We start from the raw sequence: 15,848 nt of genomic DNA, 5'->3' as shown, positions 1-15,848 counted from the left end.
GATCTGTGACACGGAAATTTTTTCATCTTCTACAGGAGAAACACACAACTCACAATATGTGTACGGAAAAGTGTTCACTGTGTTTGTACCCATTAGTGCTCATCTCCGTAATCTGTAATATAATACTGTTTTTTCCCTGTTGGGATGTTAAATACGTGCAAAATGGACAAATTACATGGGAGGTAAAACTTATGGGAGGACTCGTTGGAGGAGGTTTACTGGTGAGTTTATAGAAAATCTGCCTTCATTTAATAATCAGTTTGATGAAAATTGAAGGAAAGTAGGAAAACAAAAGTTATGTTTATGAGAAACCCAGAGATATGGTTCTTGGGTAGGTCTAATTAATTTTCTAAGATGTTGCATCAATTGGGCTTTGCACAAATGTGACTGGTGAATGTAAGATTTATTCAGTATACATTCTGAAATATATCAATATATGAAATAGCAAAATAATGAAACCAAAAATGTCTCTGTTTGCAGGTATTGCTCCCTGCAGTTCACATTCACCGGACTGGAAACAAAGGCTGCTGTGCTAAGTCCTGTGGAGTGAGTTACAAACCCACCAACACTCTCATTTATTTTTTGTTTGCAATTTAATAATATCTACAATCTTTATGAAATCAGTTATGAGAAAGCGCCTGGGCTGACAACGTTTTTAAACAGCATGAAATTTACACTAGGCCTAACTCGAGATAAAATGAAAGAGATTTGTGTTACATAATCCAGTTTTAATTTAAACCCATATGCAATGTCTATTTTAATCAAACTTGAAGAATCACAATACCATAAAGATCCAGGAACTCAAACAAGCATACAAATGTGCAACACCTGACAAATGAGAACAACAGGAAACAGCAGCAACATATATGTATGTGTGAAATAAACACATACATTTGTGGTTTTGCTTCTTGTTTGATCATCTTAACAGTCATCTGGACAGGAACCAAAACCCACAAATTATTTTCAAATTAAAGTGCCAGGGTACAAAGAACTAAAAAACTTTCACAACTCACAAGCACTTACACATAAGAACCGTAGGATATAAAGAAAATATAAAGAATATACCAGATCACATTTTATGAACTTCAAAGTTACATTACTAAGGAGCGAAGCTTTTTTAATTTTAGCACTTGAAGTGTAACCATTTATATGTGATGGGAGGTACATTCATCATGTGCTAGATAGAGTTAATAAAACAAATGACTTTGATAAAACTGGTAAAGTTATATTGTGTAGAGTGAGGATGACGGATTACAAACCATCTAACTTTTAATAACAAAATAAAGAACCATACATCAAACATACAGCAGGGAAAATAAGTATTTGACACATTAGCATTTTTTTCAGTAAGGGGATTTCTAAGTGTCCTATTGACATAAAATTTCTACCAGATGTAGCCATCAAGCCAAATATTGAATTGAATTGAGCCAAAGAAATCAGAACATTTACAGTTTTTTACAATCACTTTGCTGCTGTTTTCGGAGCCTTGATGTCATTTTTCGCAGCTCTGGATACAAGACTCAAAACGGTAATCACTTGTAACACAGGCTGTCTAGTGTTCAAAACATTGCATTGTGCATTCACATCTTTAAAGACATCTTGCACTTGCACAATCATTGTTTCAAAACACAAATTTACTGTGAAATACCATGGAAACATAACTATAGATCACCCACACACAAGCAACTGATAGTTTCACTAAGTAATTGTTTGTACAATCATTAAGTATTGTAGAACAAAATTGGTGATACAGATTTCATTATGGTACATGTAGAGCAAATACATATCTGTAAAAGTTCTGCAGTAGTAGAGAGAATACGACAGACACATTGGAATCATTGAACAAAGTTTGTAATGTATTGATGAAAACACTACAGTACAATCACAACATAGGTCACATCATTTCACAATCTGCACTCAATCATCAGTAACAAGTTGGCAGAATTGGACAAGCAATTACAAGGGCCTGCATCTATACAGTACAGTGATAATTGGTTCATGCTCCATGCTTATTGGTTACAATGAACCTCATTATCTTGAAACTTTCATGATTTTCAGTAAACATGGAAGATTCTTTGTCTGTTTCCATACAACTATTACGAATAATGCAACAGTTACTTATCATTTTGGCCAGTTGTATTGATTGATAGTTAGATCATTGTAAGAAAATGAATAGACACTTATTTGAAATGTTATGTGTGAATAGCCTTTTGAAACAGTAGTACTTTGATGTTAAGTTGTGTCATATTGAACATGTGATTTTGGTTGAATGAACAAATGATCCAAGTTTTATGTGTATTGTATCCAAGCAATTGAGAAAAGAGTTAAGAGTTTTGAAAAATGTGCATTTTGATCTTTGGTTGTGAGTTTTGTGTCTGGAGTTGTGAAAAATGACATCAAGGTTCTGAAAATAGTAGCAAAGTGATTGTAAAAAACTGTAAGTTGGTGCTCCACGTAAGATCCCTGTCCGGGGAGGCCAAAGTATAATCCGGAGAGTTCTCCAAGAGCCAAGAACTACTCGGGAAGAGCTTCAGGAAGACCTTGCATCAGCAGGTACTGTTGTTTCAAAGAAAACTATAAGCAATGCACTGAACCGCCATGGCATCCATGCACGCTCACCATGCAAGACTCCATTGCTGAACAAAAAGCATGTTAAGGCTCAGTTAAAGTTTGCGAAAGAGCATTTGGAGAAGCCTGTGGATTATTGGGAGACTATAGTATGGTCAGATGAAAGCAAAATTAAACTTTTTGGAAGTCATTCTACACACCCTGTTTGGAGAAGAAATGGCACTGCCCACCACCCTAAGAACACCATTGCCCAGTTGCATGAAACTCCTTAAGTGAGGGTTTCCGTGAGGAAAAAAAAATCCCTGAGGTACAGTACCAACAAAGGTTTCTACAAAGTATTTTACGGTCACTGATCTATATAAATGACTGGATTGCGCATAAAACGCTTAATGTAACAGCGTGAGGTGAAGCCAGCGCAGAGTTCGAGCCGCCATCTTGGTCAAAATCATGTTTTAAATTCACCCGCTTTACAGCGTATCAGTCACGCAAGATTATTTTTATGATATGTGTACGTAAATTAACTGTTAATTCTGGTGTTATTTGCAATGTTTATGTTTTAATCGAGCAGGAAAATGGATTTATAAAAAACCGTTAAGGTGAGTGTGTCTGCTGCGTTCTGTTAATGAAACGGGTATAAATAAAGTTTTTTTTGACATTCAGCTACTTTTTGACGGTCAGCGTTATTTCTCTAAATAAGTTTAGGTAACTTGTAAGTTTAGATAACATAAAACCAGCACATTATTGCAGGCACATACGGTACAAAGTATGATTATTTATTTAGATTTCAGAATGAGCATGTTTGTCATTAATATTAAATATTAAATATTAATATCTGTCTGCTGATCTGATATGAAGATGAATGTGTAATAACTGATTAAAAACTAAAATGTACAACTTTCAGTAAATAACTATGTACATGCTTAGGACGTTTGTGTTGTAATAATGTACAGGGTAACTTCAGATATAAAAACGAAGACTAGTAAAGTGATGTTTTATCATTAAAATCTGATCGCGTCCATTGATTTAATAGAACGTTTGGGTATACCAACATGGCGGCGCGGTGACTTCACAGTTGTGACCTCATGCGCAATCCAGTCATTTATAACGATCAGTGTTTACGGTAGTCTCTGCCAAAACACGGCAGCGGAGAAGCAGTTGCTATAGTTACAAAATCACAGCGTAAACAAATCAACACACGTGGCTCAACAGACGGCGGATTTGTGTACAATGAAACATTGCAAATAACAGACTGTAAAGTGCCGCATGTATAAAACCTCAAAGGAATTCAATCTTGAAGCACTTTATATTGACTAGATCAAACCGCTATTCTCCTAATAAATGTGCATCACTTTTCTCTAAGGGATTATTTAGATCGTTAGAAATGTGCGTTGGTACTTCATTTTCTTAAATAAACATAAAATTGTTTCAAAACTTTAGGTAATACTTTAGCATTTCAGGGTAAATTCTTATTGAGAGGCTTATAATTCCTTAACTGAACACTTAAGGGTTTTTCTTGCAATCCATTTTTTATAGAGGGTAACCTTAACCTTATATTTAAGGGATTTCCTAGCTTAAGGACTTTCATGCAACCGGGCACACACCAACAGTTAAGTTTGGGGGTGGAAATATCATGGTTTGGGGCTGCTCTTCAGCAAGGGGTACTGGCATACTTCATATTATTGAAGGTAGGATGAATGGAGAAATGCACTGGGACATTCTGGATAAAAATCTGCTGCCATCTACCAGAAAGCTGAAATGAAAAAAGGGTGGACAAACACAAAGTTAAGGAAACAATGAAGTGGCTTCCAAAAAAGAAAATGAAGTTGCTTGAATGGCCCAGTCAATACCTGACCTAAATCCCATAGAAAATCTATGGGGAGAACTGAAGATCAAAGTTCATAAAAGAGGCCCAAGGATCTATTGAAGAAGCTGTAATCACCAACAAAGGCTAAATAAAGTGTGTTCAATACTTATTCCTTGTGTCATTTCACTTTATTTATTATGACTCAACTTGTATACTTAAACATTCTGAATTTTTGTATGAATTCAATATTTGGCTTGATGGATACATCTGGTAGAAATTTTGTGTCAATAGCCCACTTAGAAATCCCCTTACTGATACAAAATGCTGATGTGTCAAATACTTATTTTCCCTGCCGTAACACAAAAGGTATATAAAGGAGGAGGTGTCCTGGGGGAGCAGTGCAGACGAAGAGCCCGGAAAAAGCCGAGGTGCGGGAGGCCCAGGACTGAGCCGGCTGCTCTGACAGACCATTCTAATGAAATGCGTGCAAATATCATGCAGTGTGATTATCATGCAATACATACACTAAATTCATATTTTGCGTGAATATGACATGCAGTTATGAGGTGCCTCTAGGGACATTATTCAGAATTACCATGCACATAAATGTACTTTTCCTCTCACATACATATATGAAACCAAATTCACAATCCTTCCCATTCACTTACCCTATATACCCAAATATAAGACGAGGTTTAGGTTCTAAAAATAGCGTGAAAATAGGCGGTCATCTTATATAAGCGATATAGACAAAATCACGGGGGAAGGGAGAAAGCAGGGGCAAACAGTAGAGGGTGCCAACACGATAGGTTAGATGTGTTTGATTAAAAGCAGATGGTTATCTTAACAGTACCACAGATACATACATGGGCCTACATAATTATTTCATTTTCGTGGAAAGGTTATTCATTTTTTGTCACTCAATCATTCATTTCTGAACTCATTCATTGACAGAGTGCACTTTATTTGGTGACAAATGAATTCAAATATTTAATGAATGGTGTTAAAATGTTTTCCCAATGAATTATCACTAGAATTTTCAATACAATTATTTTCTTTTGAAAACCAGATTTTTTGCACAAAATCTCTTTTTTGCCAAAAATAAGTCTGGAAAATGGGGGGTCGTCTTATATTCAGGTTCATCTTATATTCGGGTATATACAGTATATGATGCATCTTTTCATGTCATTTTATTTATTGATTTCTCATTTGTTTTCTGTTTATTTTTACCATTGTCGCTTGGGTTTGGGGTTAGAGCAAGTTTTTATAACATGAAATGACATCCTAACCCAAACCCCAATTCTAACCCAAACTCCAAGTGACCATAGTTTAAAAGTAGACAAAACATGACGAAACCTATATATTAAATGACACCCTAAAGCAAAACCCAAATCTAAGCCTAAGTGACAATGGTTTAAAAACAGAAAACAAATGAGAAACCAATCAATAAAACGAAACAAATAATCTGATGCCCATTTTCTGTTTTAGATGTTTCTGGCAGCAGTGGGTGTTGTTGGTGCCCTTTATAGTTTCTTAGTGGCACTGTTGGGCCTATTCCATGGGCTCTACTGTGGATATGATATTGACTGGACAACTCCCTTTAAAACAAAGTGAGAGCCATACCTTTAAACAGTACTTTTCAAAATAAAATGACATATGTGCTATATTTAACATTCTTTTGCATTTCTTAGATTGTCCTATGATACTAAAAGTTGTCTCTATATCTCTCAGGGGTGAAATTTACCTTAAACATAAGCATTTATGGACAACATGCACTAAGGTTGAGCCAGAGAACGTTGTGATGAAGTTTAATGTGGTTCTGTTCTCAGTGCTGTTGGTGACCAGCAGTCTGCAAATCATCATTTGTTCTATACAGATCAATGGCCTTTTTGGATGCCTTTGGAAAATCCTCAGGAACCAGTTCGCCCCACCAAGTCTCGTAGAATCTTGCCAGTGCATTGCGGGTGCCTGCCTTAAAAAGTAACTCAATGTGTTTCAATGTGTATCATGATTGTGAGAACATCCACAATAAGATATAAATTATAAATACTACTAGGCAATATTTATAGAATTGTATATGGTAATACAGACATTTGAAAATCTTGAAGTTTTTGCCGGCGCATAACTTTTCTTGTACAACTGTTAAGATGATTGTGTGTGCCATGCGCATTTATACAAAGTGCAACAGAGAATTTAGTGTAACCCGCCTACATTAAATACATGTGACCCTGCCTGTACAAACCCAGCTAAAGTAATTTCTTTGTGATTTTCTACATACAATCATTCTAAATAATGTAAATCCCAACATAATGTAAGGCATAATGCAACTTACCCGGGTTCTTAATTCGGTCCAGATATTTCTCGTGTGAGTTGTGTCATCCCCGAAATTTCAGGAACAGTTTATCTGTTTTGTAACTTAACTTCTGACAAAATAACTACTATATTTAAGTACATTTACAACGGCTAAGTGTTAGGTAAAACATTTTGGTGTCATCCTGGGGTTCAACACGCACCAAAATGTTTTTACAACTTTTCACAACGTTGTATTTTTGGTAGCAATTAGGTGAAATTGCAGCACAACGTCAGGTAATGTTGCAGCACAGCTTTAGGTGGAATTAAACGCATTGTGTTTATATTTTGGGCGCTTCTGTTTGCTCTTAAGACTTACTAGTAAATTAATATTTTAATTGAACTGTCTTAATGGATTAAGCTTACATTTTTTTTTACGTTAGTCCCAGAATGTCCCAGGTTGGGCTTTAGGTCGTACCGACAGTTTGAGAATCTTTTCATTTGTTAACTATTCACAAAATCCATATAAAAGGTGATCAATAGTTATGACTTCTGAAATTAAATAAAAATTACCAGATAAGAGGTTTCTGTCTGACAGCTACATTATTTAAAAAAAATAATAATAATTATATTATTATGGATAAATGAATGCTTGAGGAATATTTAAATGTAGGCCTACTCAAATTTTATTTACCATTGCTTACCAGCACATTACATTTTTATTTCTTTAACTTTAAAGATGATTGTGTACTTATAGATGGGCATTTTTAAGCAATAGCATATTATATTCAAATATTTGAGCTCATTAAAAATATTTTTCATTTATTTAAAGACGTTTTTGTGCATTTTTAATGTTGTCACATTTTCACCAAAAGCTTATAATTAGGAAATACACACAACATGCTAAACATAATCTTTATATATGTGTTTTTAAGTTAAAAGGTTGTACAAATATGTTTGTATTCTTATTTAATAAGAATAACAATGTATGTTTATATTGCGCTAATATCGCTTTACAAGAGGAATTCTTCTCAACCGCCACCAATAAATTAAACAAATTTTTTTTTAAATAATATTTACACCTGTGGCTGTGCTTGTGTAAACAACTAATTTATCTGAATACTTTCGGAGTCATATTGTCATGCATTTGATTTTGACATTGGTGGGGACACAAATAATGTCATTATCAGTGGCAGTTGGTCAATAGGGGGCACTGAGGCACTGCCCTCTTAAAGTTGGCCAGAAAGTGAACCATGTTAACATGTTACCAAAAGGTTAAATATATAATGCAAATTATGAGTTTGTTGTGTGTGTGTCATGTTTGTATGTATGGTATAAATGTATAAAATATATATAAAACGTAACTACATCACCAGTGTCCAATCCTGCTATCGGAGGATACACTTCAAGCACATGGGAAACCTAAAAAAACATTCACTGTGGTAAGTTTTTTAACCTTTTCTTTTATGAGACTTAAATTGCAGCCGATGACAAAAAAATAATGTACCATTTTATTATTGAAATAAAGTGAATGATCAAGGATAATTCTCCCTCTAGAACTTTTCGACTTTGATATCCCACAAATGTAGAACACAAAAAAAATCATAATGGATGTTTTTTTTATGAAGGCTCACTGACAAAACTTTGCAATTACACAGAAAAAGAGTATTCATTGGTGTATTTTTATTAGGAATGCACCGAATCCAGATTTTTTAGGTTCGGCCGAATCTTGGGAAACCGAATACCGAATCCTACTCGCATCCTTATTCCATTAACACAGTAAAACACATGAAGTAAACAACGTCCACAGCAGTGTATTTTTCATTTTATTTAATTTTAACTGTACATTATGCCAGGATGACAAGTTGGAAAACTATTTTGACAATTACCATAAGCCTATGCATCATGAAAGCGATGTGTTGCGACACGCTCGTTATTCCAATAAGCAAGCAGCTCCGCGCTGAAAACTGTATTTAACTTTGAGTGAGAAGCTCCGCTCGTCAATGTCAGTTTTCACACGGCCGTCCAATTACAGTGGAGGAGGGGCGGGACATTACCATAGCAACCAACCGGCTCACAGCTGAAGCATCACAGCTACCAAGCGCTCGGCTGAAAAACAGCTGTGCCCGGTTGCATGAAACTCCTTAAGTGAGGGTTTCCCTGAGGGAGAAAAAATCCCTGAGGTAAGGGATTTATTTAAGAGCGTTGCAACAAAGGTCTTAACTGTCACCCTTACCTAAGTGTTTATACTAAGTATTTTACGGTAGTCTCTGCCAAAACACGGCAGTGGAGACGCGGTTGCTATGGTTACAAAATCTCACAGCGGTAACAAATCAACGCACGCAGCTCAACAGACGGCGGATTTGTGTACAATGAAACATGGCAAATAACAGACTGTAAAGTGCCGCATGTATAAAACCTTAAAGTAATTCAAACTGGAAACACTTTAGATTGACGGACGATCAAACCGCTATTCTCCTAGTAAATGCGCATCTTTTTCTCTCGGGATTCTGTCGATCGTTAGAAATGCGCGTTGGTCCTTAATTTTCTTAAATAACCATAAAATCAGCCATCGCGTGTGACGTTAAGGGACCTGGTATAGTCCCTTAAGTTTTTAAGGGAAAATGTGACTTAAGGACTTTGTTGCAACGCATAGCAGAACTTAAGGTAATACTTTAGCATTTAAGGGTAAATACTTATTGACCGCCTTAAGGTTCACTTAAGGGTTTTTCTTGCAACCCATTTTTTATTAAGGGCACCCTTAACATTATATTTAAGGGATTTCTTAGCTTAAGGACTTTCATGCAACCGGGCACTGGCATTTGGCGTCCTCAAGGCGTTTTCAGCCGTGTTTAAAAGTTTTGGTGTGTCCAGCTCCTAAGGCTCACCGAAAGAAAAAGCTCATCTACACGTCAGCACCCGATGTGTGTAATCAACGGCCGCGTGACGTCGACCAGCGTAGCGCAAGCCAAGGGTTCGGTTCGGTGGAAAAAAAATCTAGGATTCGGCCGAACCCGAATCCCGTCAAAAAGCCCAGTATTCGGCCGAATCCGAATCCGAATCCTGGATTCGGTGCATCCCTAATTTTTATAAGATTTTTTACCCCAACATTTTACATACCTTGCATATGGCTGCTGCTGATTTACTTTGACGTCTGGAAAAATCTGTTTTTTCACTTTAGTTTTTCTACTAGCGAAAAACTAATTTAACCCTTATGTTATGTTGAGTATGTTTTCCTCCACTATGATGTGCTGTTGAGTTTTAATTTGGCCACAACTTTCAGCAAATTAAATGTTTTTTGTGACAAATCTTATTTAGACACATATTTTGGGAAACTTATTTGAACATTTTTCAAAAACTCAACAATACACTCAAAACTCTTTTGCTATCTTTGTTTTTTGCAAAACTCTGTTAATTAACCTCAGTCAAACCTGTCTAATGTTTAAAGAAATCCAGGATTTTTCTCTTAAATTGCCAATGAGTTTAAAAAAAAACTCACTCAAAACTGATTTGGGGGAACACACACACACACACACACACGCTGGTGTATGTGGTTTACGGGGACATCTCCATAAACGCAATGCATTTTATACTGTCCAAACTGTTATATTCTATTCCCCTAACCTACCCCAATCCCTAACCCCAATGTCACAAAAACCTGTTGCCAGTCTTTAATCTATGAAAAACTACCATTTAGTATGTTTTTTTAGCTTTTCCGTTTATGGGGACACTCTCTGTGGCCCCGTAAACCACGTTTATAGCATAATAAACATGTCATTATACACTATTCATGTCCTCGTAAACCACAAAGACCACACACACACACACACACACACACACACACACACACACACACACACACACACACACACACACACACACACACACACAAACACACACACACACACACACACACACACACACACACACACACACACACACACACACACACACACACACACACACACACACACACACACACACACACACACACACACACACAGACAAGAAGTGCCTAATCATATGCATATTCCACATTTTATCATAAGTCTTTTAATGCAGTGACTTGCAATGGTCTTGGTCTTGACTTGGTCTCAGCTTGTTTTGGTCTTGGTCTTGACTCTGTCTCGACCCTTTAAAGTCTTGGTCTTGTCTTGGTCTCGGCCTGTCTTGGTCTTGGTCTTGACTACAACACTAGCATTAAGTCTATGGAATGCCCCCACAAAACATGGAAACCAGAATGTGTGTGTGTGTGTGTGTGTGTGTGTGTACCTGGTAATTATCACCAATTGTCCCCACAAAGATAGGAATACCAGTATTTTTGTGAACTCATGGGGACATTTTGATGTCCCCATGAGGAAACAAGCTTATATCAAACAGAACACAACTTAACACAATGCAGGTGTTTTTAGTAATAAAATTTAGGGATGCACCGAATCCAGATTTTTTGGGTTCGGCCGAATACCGAATCCACTGTTTAAGATTCGTCCGAATCCGAAACTGAATACCGAATCCTATTTGCATCCTTATTCCATTAACACAGTAAAACAAATTAATGAAGTAAACAATGTCCACAGCAGTGTATTTTTCATTTTATTTGATTCCTGGACACAAACCTCTGAGAACCAGAGGAGTTTCACAGGATGGCTGGTTAGTACTGTTGTAACCAGTGTAAGTCTTTTTATTATGAAAAATTATATTCAGTTAATAACCTTGCTCTGAACGTAATAATTAAAATTATCTGCAGGATTTCCCAATGTGGTTGGGTGCATTGATGGTACACATATACCCATCATTGCACCAACTGAAAATGAGGCAGACTATGTGAATAGCAGGGGCGTCGCTAGACCCCTTTTACTGGGGCACGTGCCCCAGTGTAAATTTTTTGTGCCCCGGTGTCTCAAATCTCAAGTTAAAATTTTAGCAGTTAACTAGTGCAATCCTTTACAAATACAATCGCGGAAAAAGCGGATCTATATGCAATGTAGTTACCCAATTTACGCTTGTTAATGCAACAAAGCAGTCGCATTGACGCGTGCACGCACATCCATGTCCGCGCGCGTCTTTGCGTTCATCCCCGCGCACAAGCGCATTCAAAATGTGACGCCACGCGAGTAAGTTTAGCTTATGAAAACATGACGAGATTTATAATAAATAATAATGCTAATCTTATTTTGACCCGATCATTATTGGCTTCTGTAGATGTACATCAGAAATGTTTTGTGCAAAGCAGGGAAATGGAAGAAGAAAGGAGAGATGATGAGTTTGAAGGGAGGTAAGATAAACTACATCCTCACCCTGTCAGGTCTCAAACATTAGAGGAAAAATCTCAGGAAAACCTTTTGTCGAGTCTATAGGATTGCATTGTTGCTGAGAAAATCAACAGATGTATGTGATATACTGTTCTGTATTTTCAGATATGAAATAAATATTTAGTTTACTAATATTAAACTCTAGGACACTAACTTACATAACAGTTGGCAGTAACTGTGACTGAGATTATTTAATATAGGAGTCATAAAATGACTGGTTTCTTAAAATATTCTTGTAAAAATAAGTTATTAATCATTGCTATCATTGTATAATGTAGAAAATATTTCTCTGCTGTCATTATTTCCAAACATGTTATGCCATTTATGCCTCCAAACATATTAATAATGTTAGGTATGATTATACTTGTATATAATTTACATATTATGTAATCTACATATTAGTACCTGTTGCACTGTAGAATAGTGGGTTTAGCAAAGGACATTGTATAGAAGTGTTGCACACTTCTTGTACACAGCAGGCTTTCAAAACAGTCAGCAAAAAATGAGGGGCCTGTGCCCCAGTAAAGCTTTATGTCTAGCAACGCCCCTGGTGAATAGTCAAAGTCAATCCACAGTATTAATGTGCAGATACACATTAAATTACACGATCCTGGCAGCTTTCATGTATTTTTGTGTCTTGTTCATTGTGACAGGATCGTGGCATTGCTACCTCTGTTATGATGTCTTGTGGGGGATCTATATTGACCTCAGTTGTTTGTGCTATGTGTTTCCCAGTTTTGGAGTGTTGGCCCACCCCCTTGTTATCTAATTAGTGATTCATTATTAGTTTCTCCTCTTACCTGTTAACCTTGATTAGTTTCCCTATTTAATGTCCTGGTGTTTTCAGTCTTGTGCTCGTTCATTGTCTTCAATAGTTTGGTTATGTTTGTCATGTTAGGTTTTGTCATATTTGATCCCTTGAGGGCTTTCTGTTATTTATTAAAACTCATTTTTGTTAAAGAGCTGCCTGCGTTTGGGTTCTGTCTTTGAAAATCCTGACACTGAGTTTATGGTAAACACAGGGGGACACAACTTGAGTACATTGAGTAAATTTTCCAAGCATCTGTGCTTTTTCAGTGTGTTTGTCTTGGGGAAACATTTTACTTTACTAAAATTTTTTCACTACATTCTAAAGCATAGAATACTGTATTCCTTTTATACTGCATATTAAAAATGATTTAATATCTAATTGCATAACAATTGTGTACTTTTACTTTCTTGAGTAAAAGTACAAAATTACTTTTTACTCAATACTTTAATAATATTTTACTTAAGTAAAAGTAAAGTTACTGGTCTACAAATCTACTCAAGTAAAAGTAAAAAGTAAGTCATTTTAAATTTACTCAGAGTAAAAGTTACTTTTTTACATCAGGAGAGGTGGAGGATTCTAGTATAGTTCAAAAACGACAAGGGAATATATATCTCAAACAAGTTGTTTTTAATTGTAGGAACATCTTTACAATTAAAGTGCAATAACAAAAAGTTAATAAAATAAAAAGCTTTTTTAAACTAAGAAACATTTATGGAATTGTTTAATGATTTTTACATGTGAGTTATGCACTTTTAAAGCAAAAATAATATGAGGTCAGCAGCTAGTAAATACAATCACTATAGTAAGGTTGTAATTGATGTATTGCTGGTAACTAGGGATGCAACGATTATAGATTTTGATGGTACGGTTATAGTCTGATAAATAATCACGGTTGTACGGTTATTACGGTTATTATGGACTCATTTATTTTACAACATTAATGTAAAAAAAATCACATGAATAAATTTTTAACAATTGCTAAATTCTTTTGTATTTTCAGTTTGTGTATTTTTTCTGTAATTCTTGGACAAATGATAATAATAATAACCTAGCAGGCTTTGACTTAAACAGTATAGGTGCCTTTTGAAACCTGTAGGCTATTCATTTTAATGATCTTTTGAATAAATGTAATTTTATATTCGGACTGAATATATATTATAATATATTATAAATATATTATAAAACTAAATGTATATTATTTTGATTTGTTTGAAGTCAGACCCGGCGCCAGCCACAAATTCACGGACGGGCATTTCATTTTTTCAGGGGGGGCACAAATGAGATCAACCTCACTGCAATGCATAATATCATTAATTATGAATTAAATGGACAAAAAACGAGGAAGAACTAACATACCTCTCCATTAACGAAATACAACGGAGAAGTCCCAAAGATTGGACCAGCCTACTGAAGCAATCTAAACGCAAATAAAACACGTCGCAGGGCTCGACATCAACGCTTGTCCGCTTAATATCAGAGACAAGTTGATTTTTTAAAAGGCCAAGTGAAAGAGAATTTTACTTGCTCGACCGAACAAGTAGCCTAGTCTGATTAAAAACGGCAATAACAATCACCAAAACACGATAATGATTCTGCATCCTTTAGTCCCAATGGCGACAGAAAGTGCATAATGTAATAACGCAAAGTTAAACAAATAAGCGCAGCAAACACAAAGTGTGTTAACAAAGTGGGTTAAACATACTGCGGTAAAAATGTGGCGTTTTTAATAACATGATACAGTTAAGCAGCATCACATCACAGTTGAAAATGTGACAGATTTCATGACAACAACAAACAAGTCATTAATATTAAGCCACTTACATTTTAGACGCAATGTTGACTGTGTTTTTGTTGTTTCAGCAGCGAAAATAGTTGAAAGATAACAGCAGAACCATAACGTGTCCTTCTCACTAATCGTGTCTTAACGTTAAGCGGTGGGGCGCGCTTAGCAAACAACCAAACATTTCCGCGCTCACTATTGACAAACCAATCAAATACGTTTAAAATAAATATTTTTTAAAATCAGACCAAACACATTTTATTTTTTATTCAGGAGTTATATATGTCCAAAACAATAACTTTTAATTAATACATTAGCCTATTGATTAAAACATGAACAGGTGAAGGGAGACCGCAGGCTCGTCCAGGGCGGGCACTGGTGACTCACAGGGCGGGCCCGGCCCCCTAAAGTCCGCCCATGGCGCCGGGACTGTTTGAAGTATTAGTAAAAATTATAAGAGCCTCTCAAAACGAATAATAACACAGGATCAGCCTGGACTGGGTTCTGCGAGTCATTTTGGACTGGTAGCATTAACGTGTTAAGTCATGCTATTAATTCATAAATCATTAACGCGTTAAAATAATTCAACGTTATTAAATGCAGTCAGACCACCAGGAGCCCCGCCCGGATTTGATCCGCGAGGAGGAGGTTTTTAATGCTGCACAGACCGATTGGAGTGTGGGTCTTTCATGCACCCGTGCAGGCACGCACACACACACACCAGATGCATGAACAACCAAGAGACGTGTTGCGCGCACATATTCTTTTGAACGCGGAGCTTTGTCATACAGTGCGCTAAAGAGCATGTCGCATGCCGCACGCGCCTCTTGGTGGTTCGTGGATCTGGTTTGTGTGTGTGTGCGTGCGTGAAACAAAAACACGCGGTGTAGCGGAGGCTTTACGGTTACTTAACCGTGACATTTTAAAGCGCGGTTAATAGTGAAACCGGTTAATCGCTGCATCCCTACTGGTAACATGCATTATTTTATTAAACTATGCATAGTTTAAAGTAGCATATAATGAGATGAGTGCCATGGCTATTTACTTTTGACACGTTTATTGTCTTCTAGCTTCCCTGACCTGGGGACATGATGTCAGACCTTTATCTTCTCTCTCTCTCTCTCTTTCTCTATTACTCTCTATCATTCTCTATCACTCTCTCTCTCTCTCTCTCTTTCTCTGCAATGTCTAATGACCTGCACATTCTCGATGACGTTCTGAAGTTGTGTTTGACTTGACGCGAAGCTGCTAGACCTCGGAAGATAATGCGCATGGTATTAAAAA

The 15,848-nt window shown here is 36.4% G+C and overlaps 1 protein-coding gene across 1 annotated transcript; it reads left to right on the top strand.

The window, feature by feature from the left end:
* LOC129451230 (transmembrane 4 L6 family member 5-like) lies at positions 1–7,238 on the top strand. The gene is made up of 4 exons (XM_055214302.2): positions 1–221; positions 481–546; positions 5,861–5,982; positions 6,104–7,238. The coding sequence occupies exons 1-4, from the start codon at positions 57–59 to the stop codon at positions 6,354–6,356; spliced, it is 606 nt and encodes a 201-aa protein (XP_055070277.2). The 5' UTR covers positions 1–56; the 3' UTR covers positions 6,357–7,238.
* The last annotated feature ends 8,610 nt before the right edge of the window (positions 7,239–15,848 follow it).

This window comes from Misgurnus anguillicaudatus, chromosome 21, assembly GCF_027580225.2.
Source record: "Misgurnus anguillicaudatus chromosome 21, ASM2758022v2, whole genome shotgun sequence".
NCBI lineage: Eukaryota > Metazoa > Chordata > Actinopteri > Cypriniformes > Cobitidae > Misgurnus > Misgurnus anguillicaudatus.
This window is presented reverse-complemented; position numbering and strand designations above follow the sequence as displayed.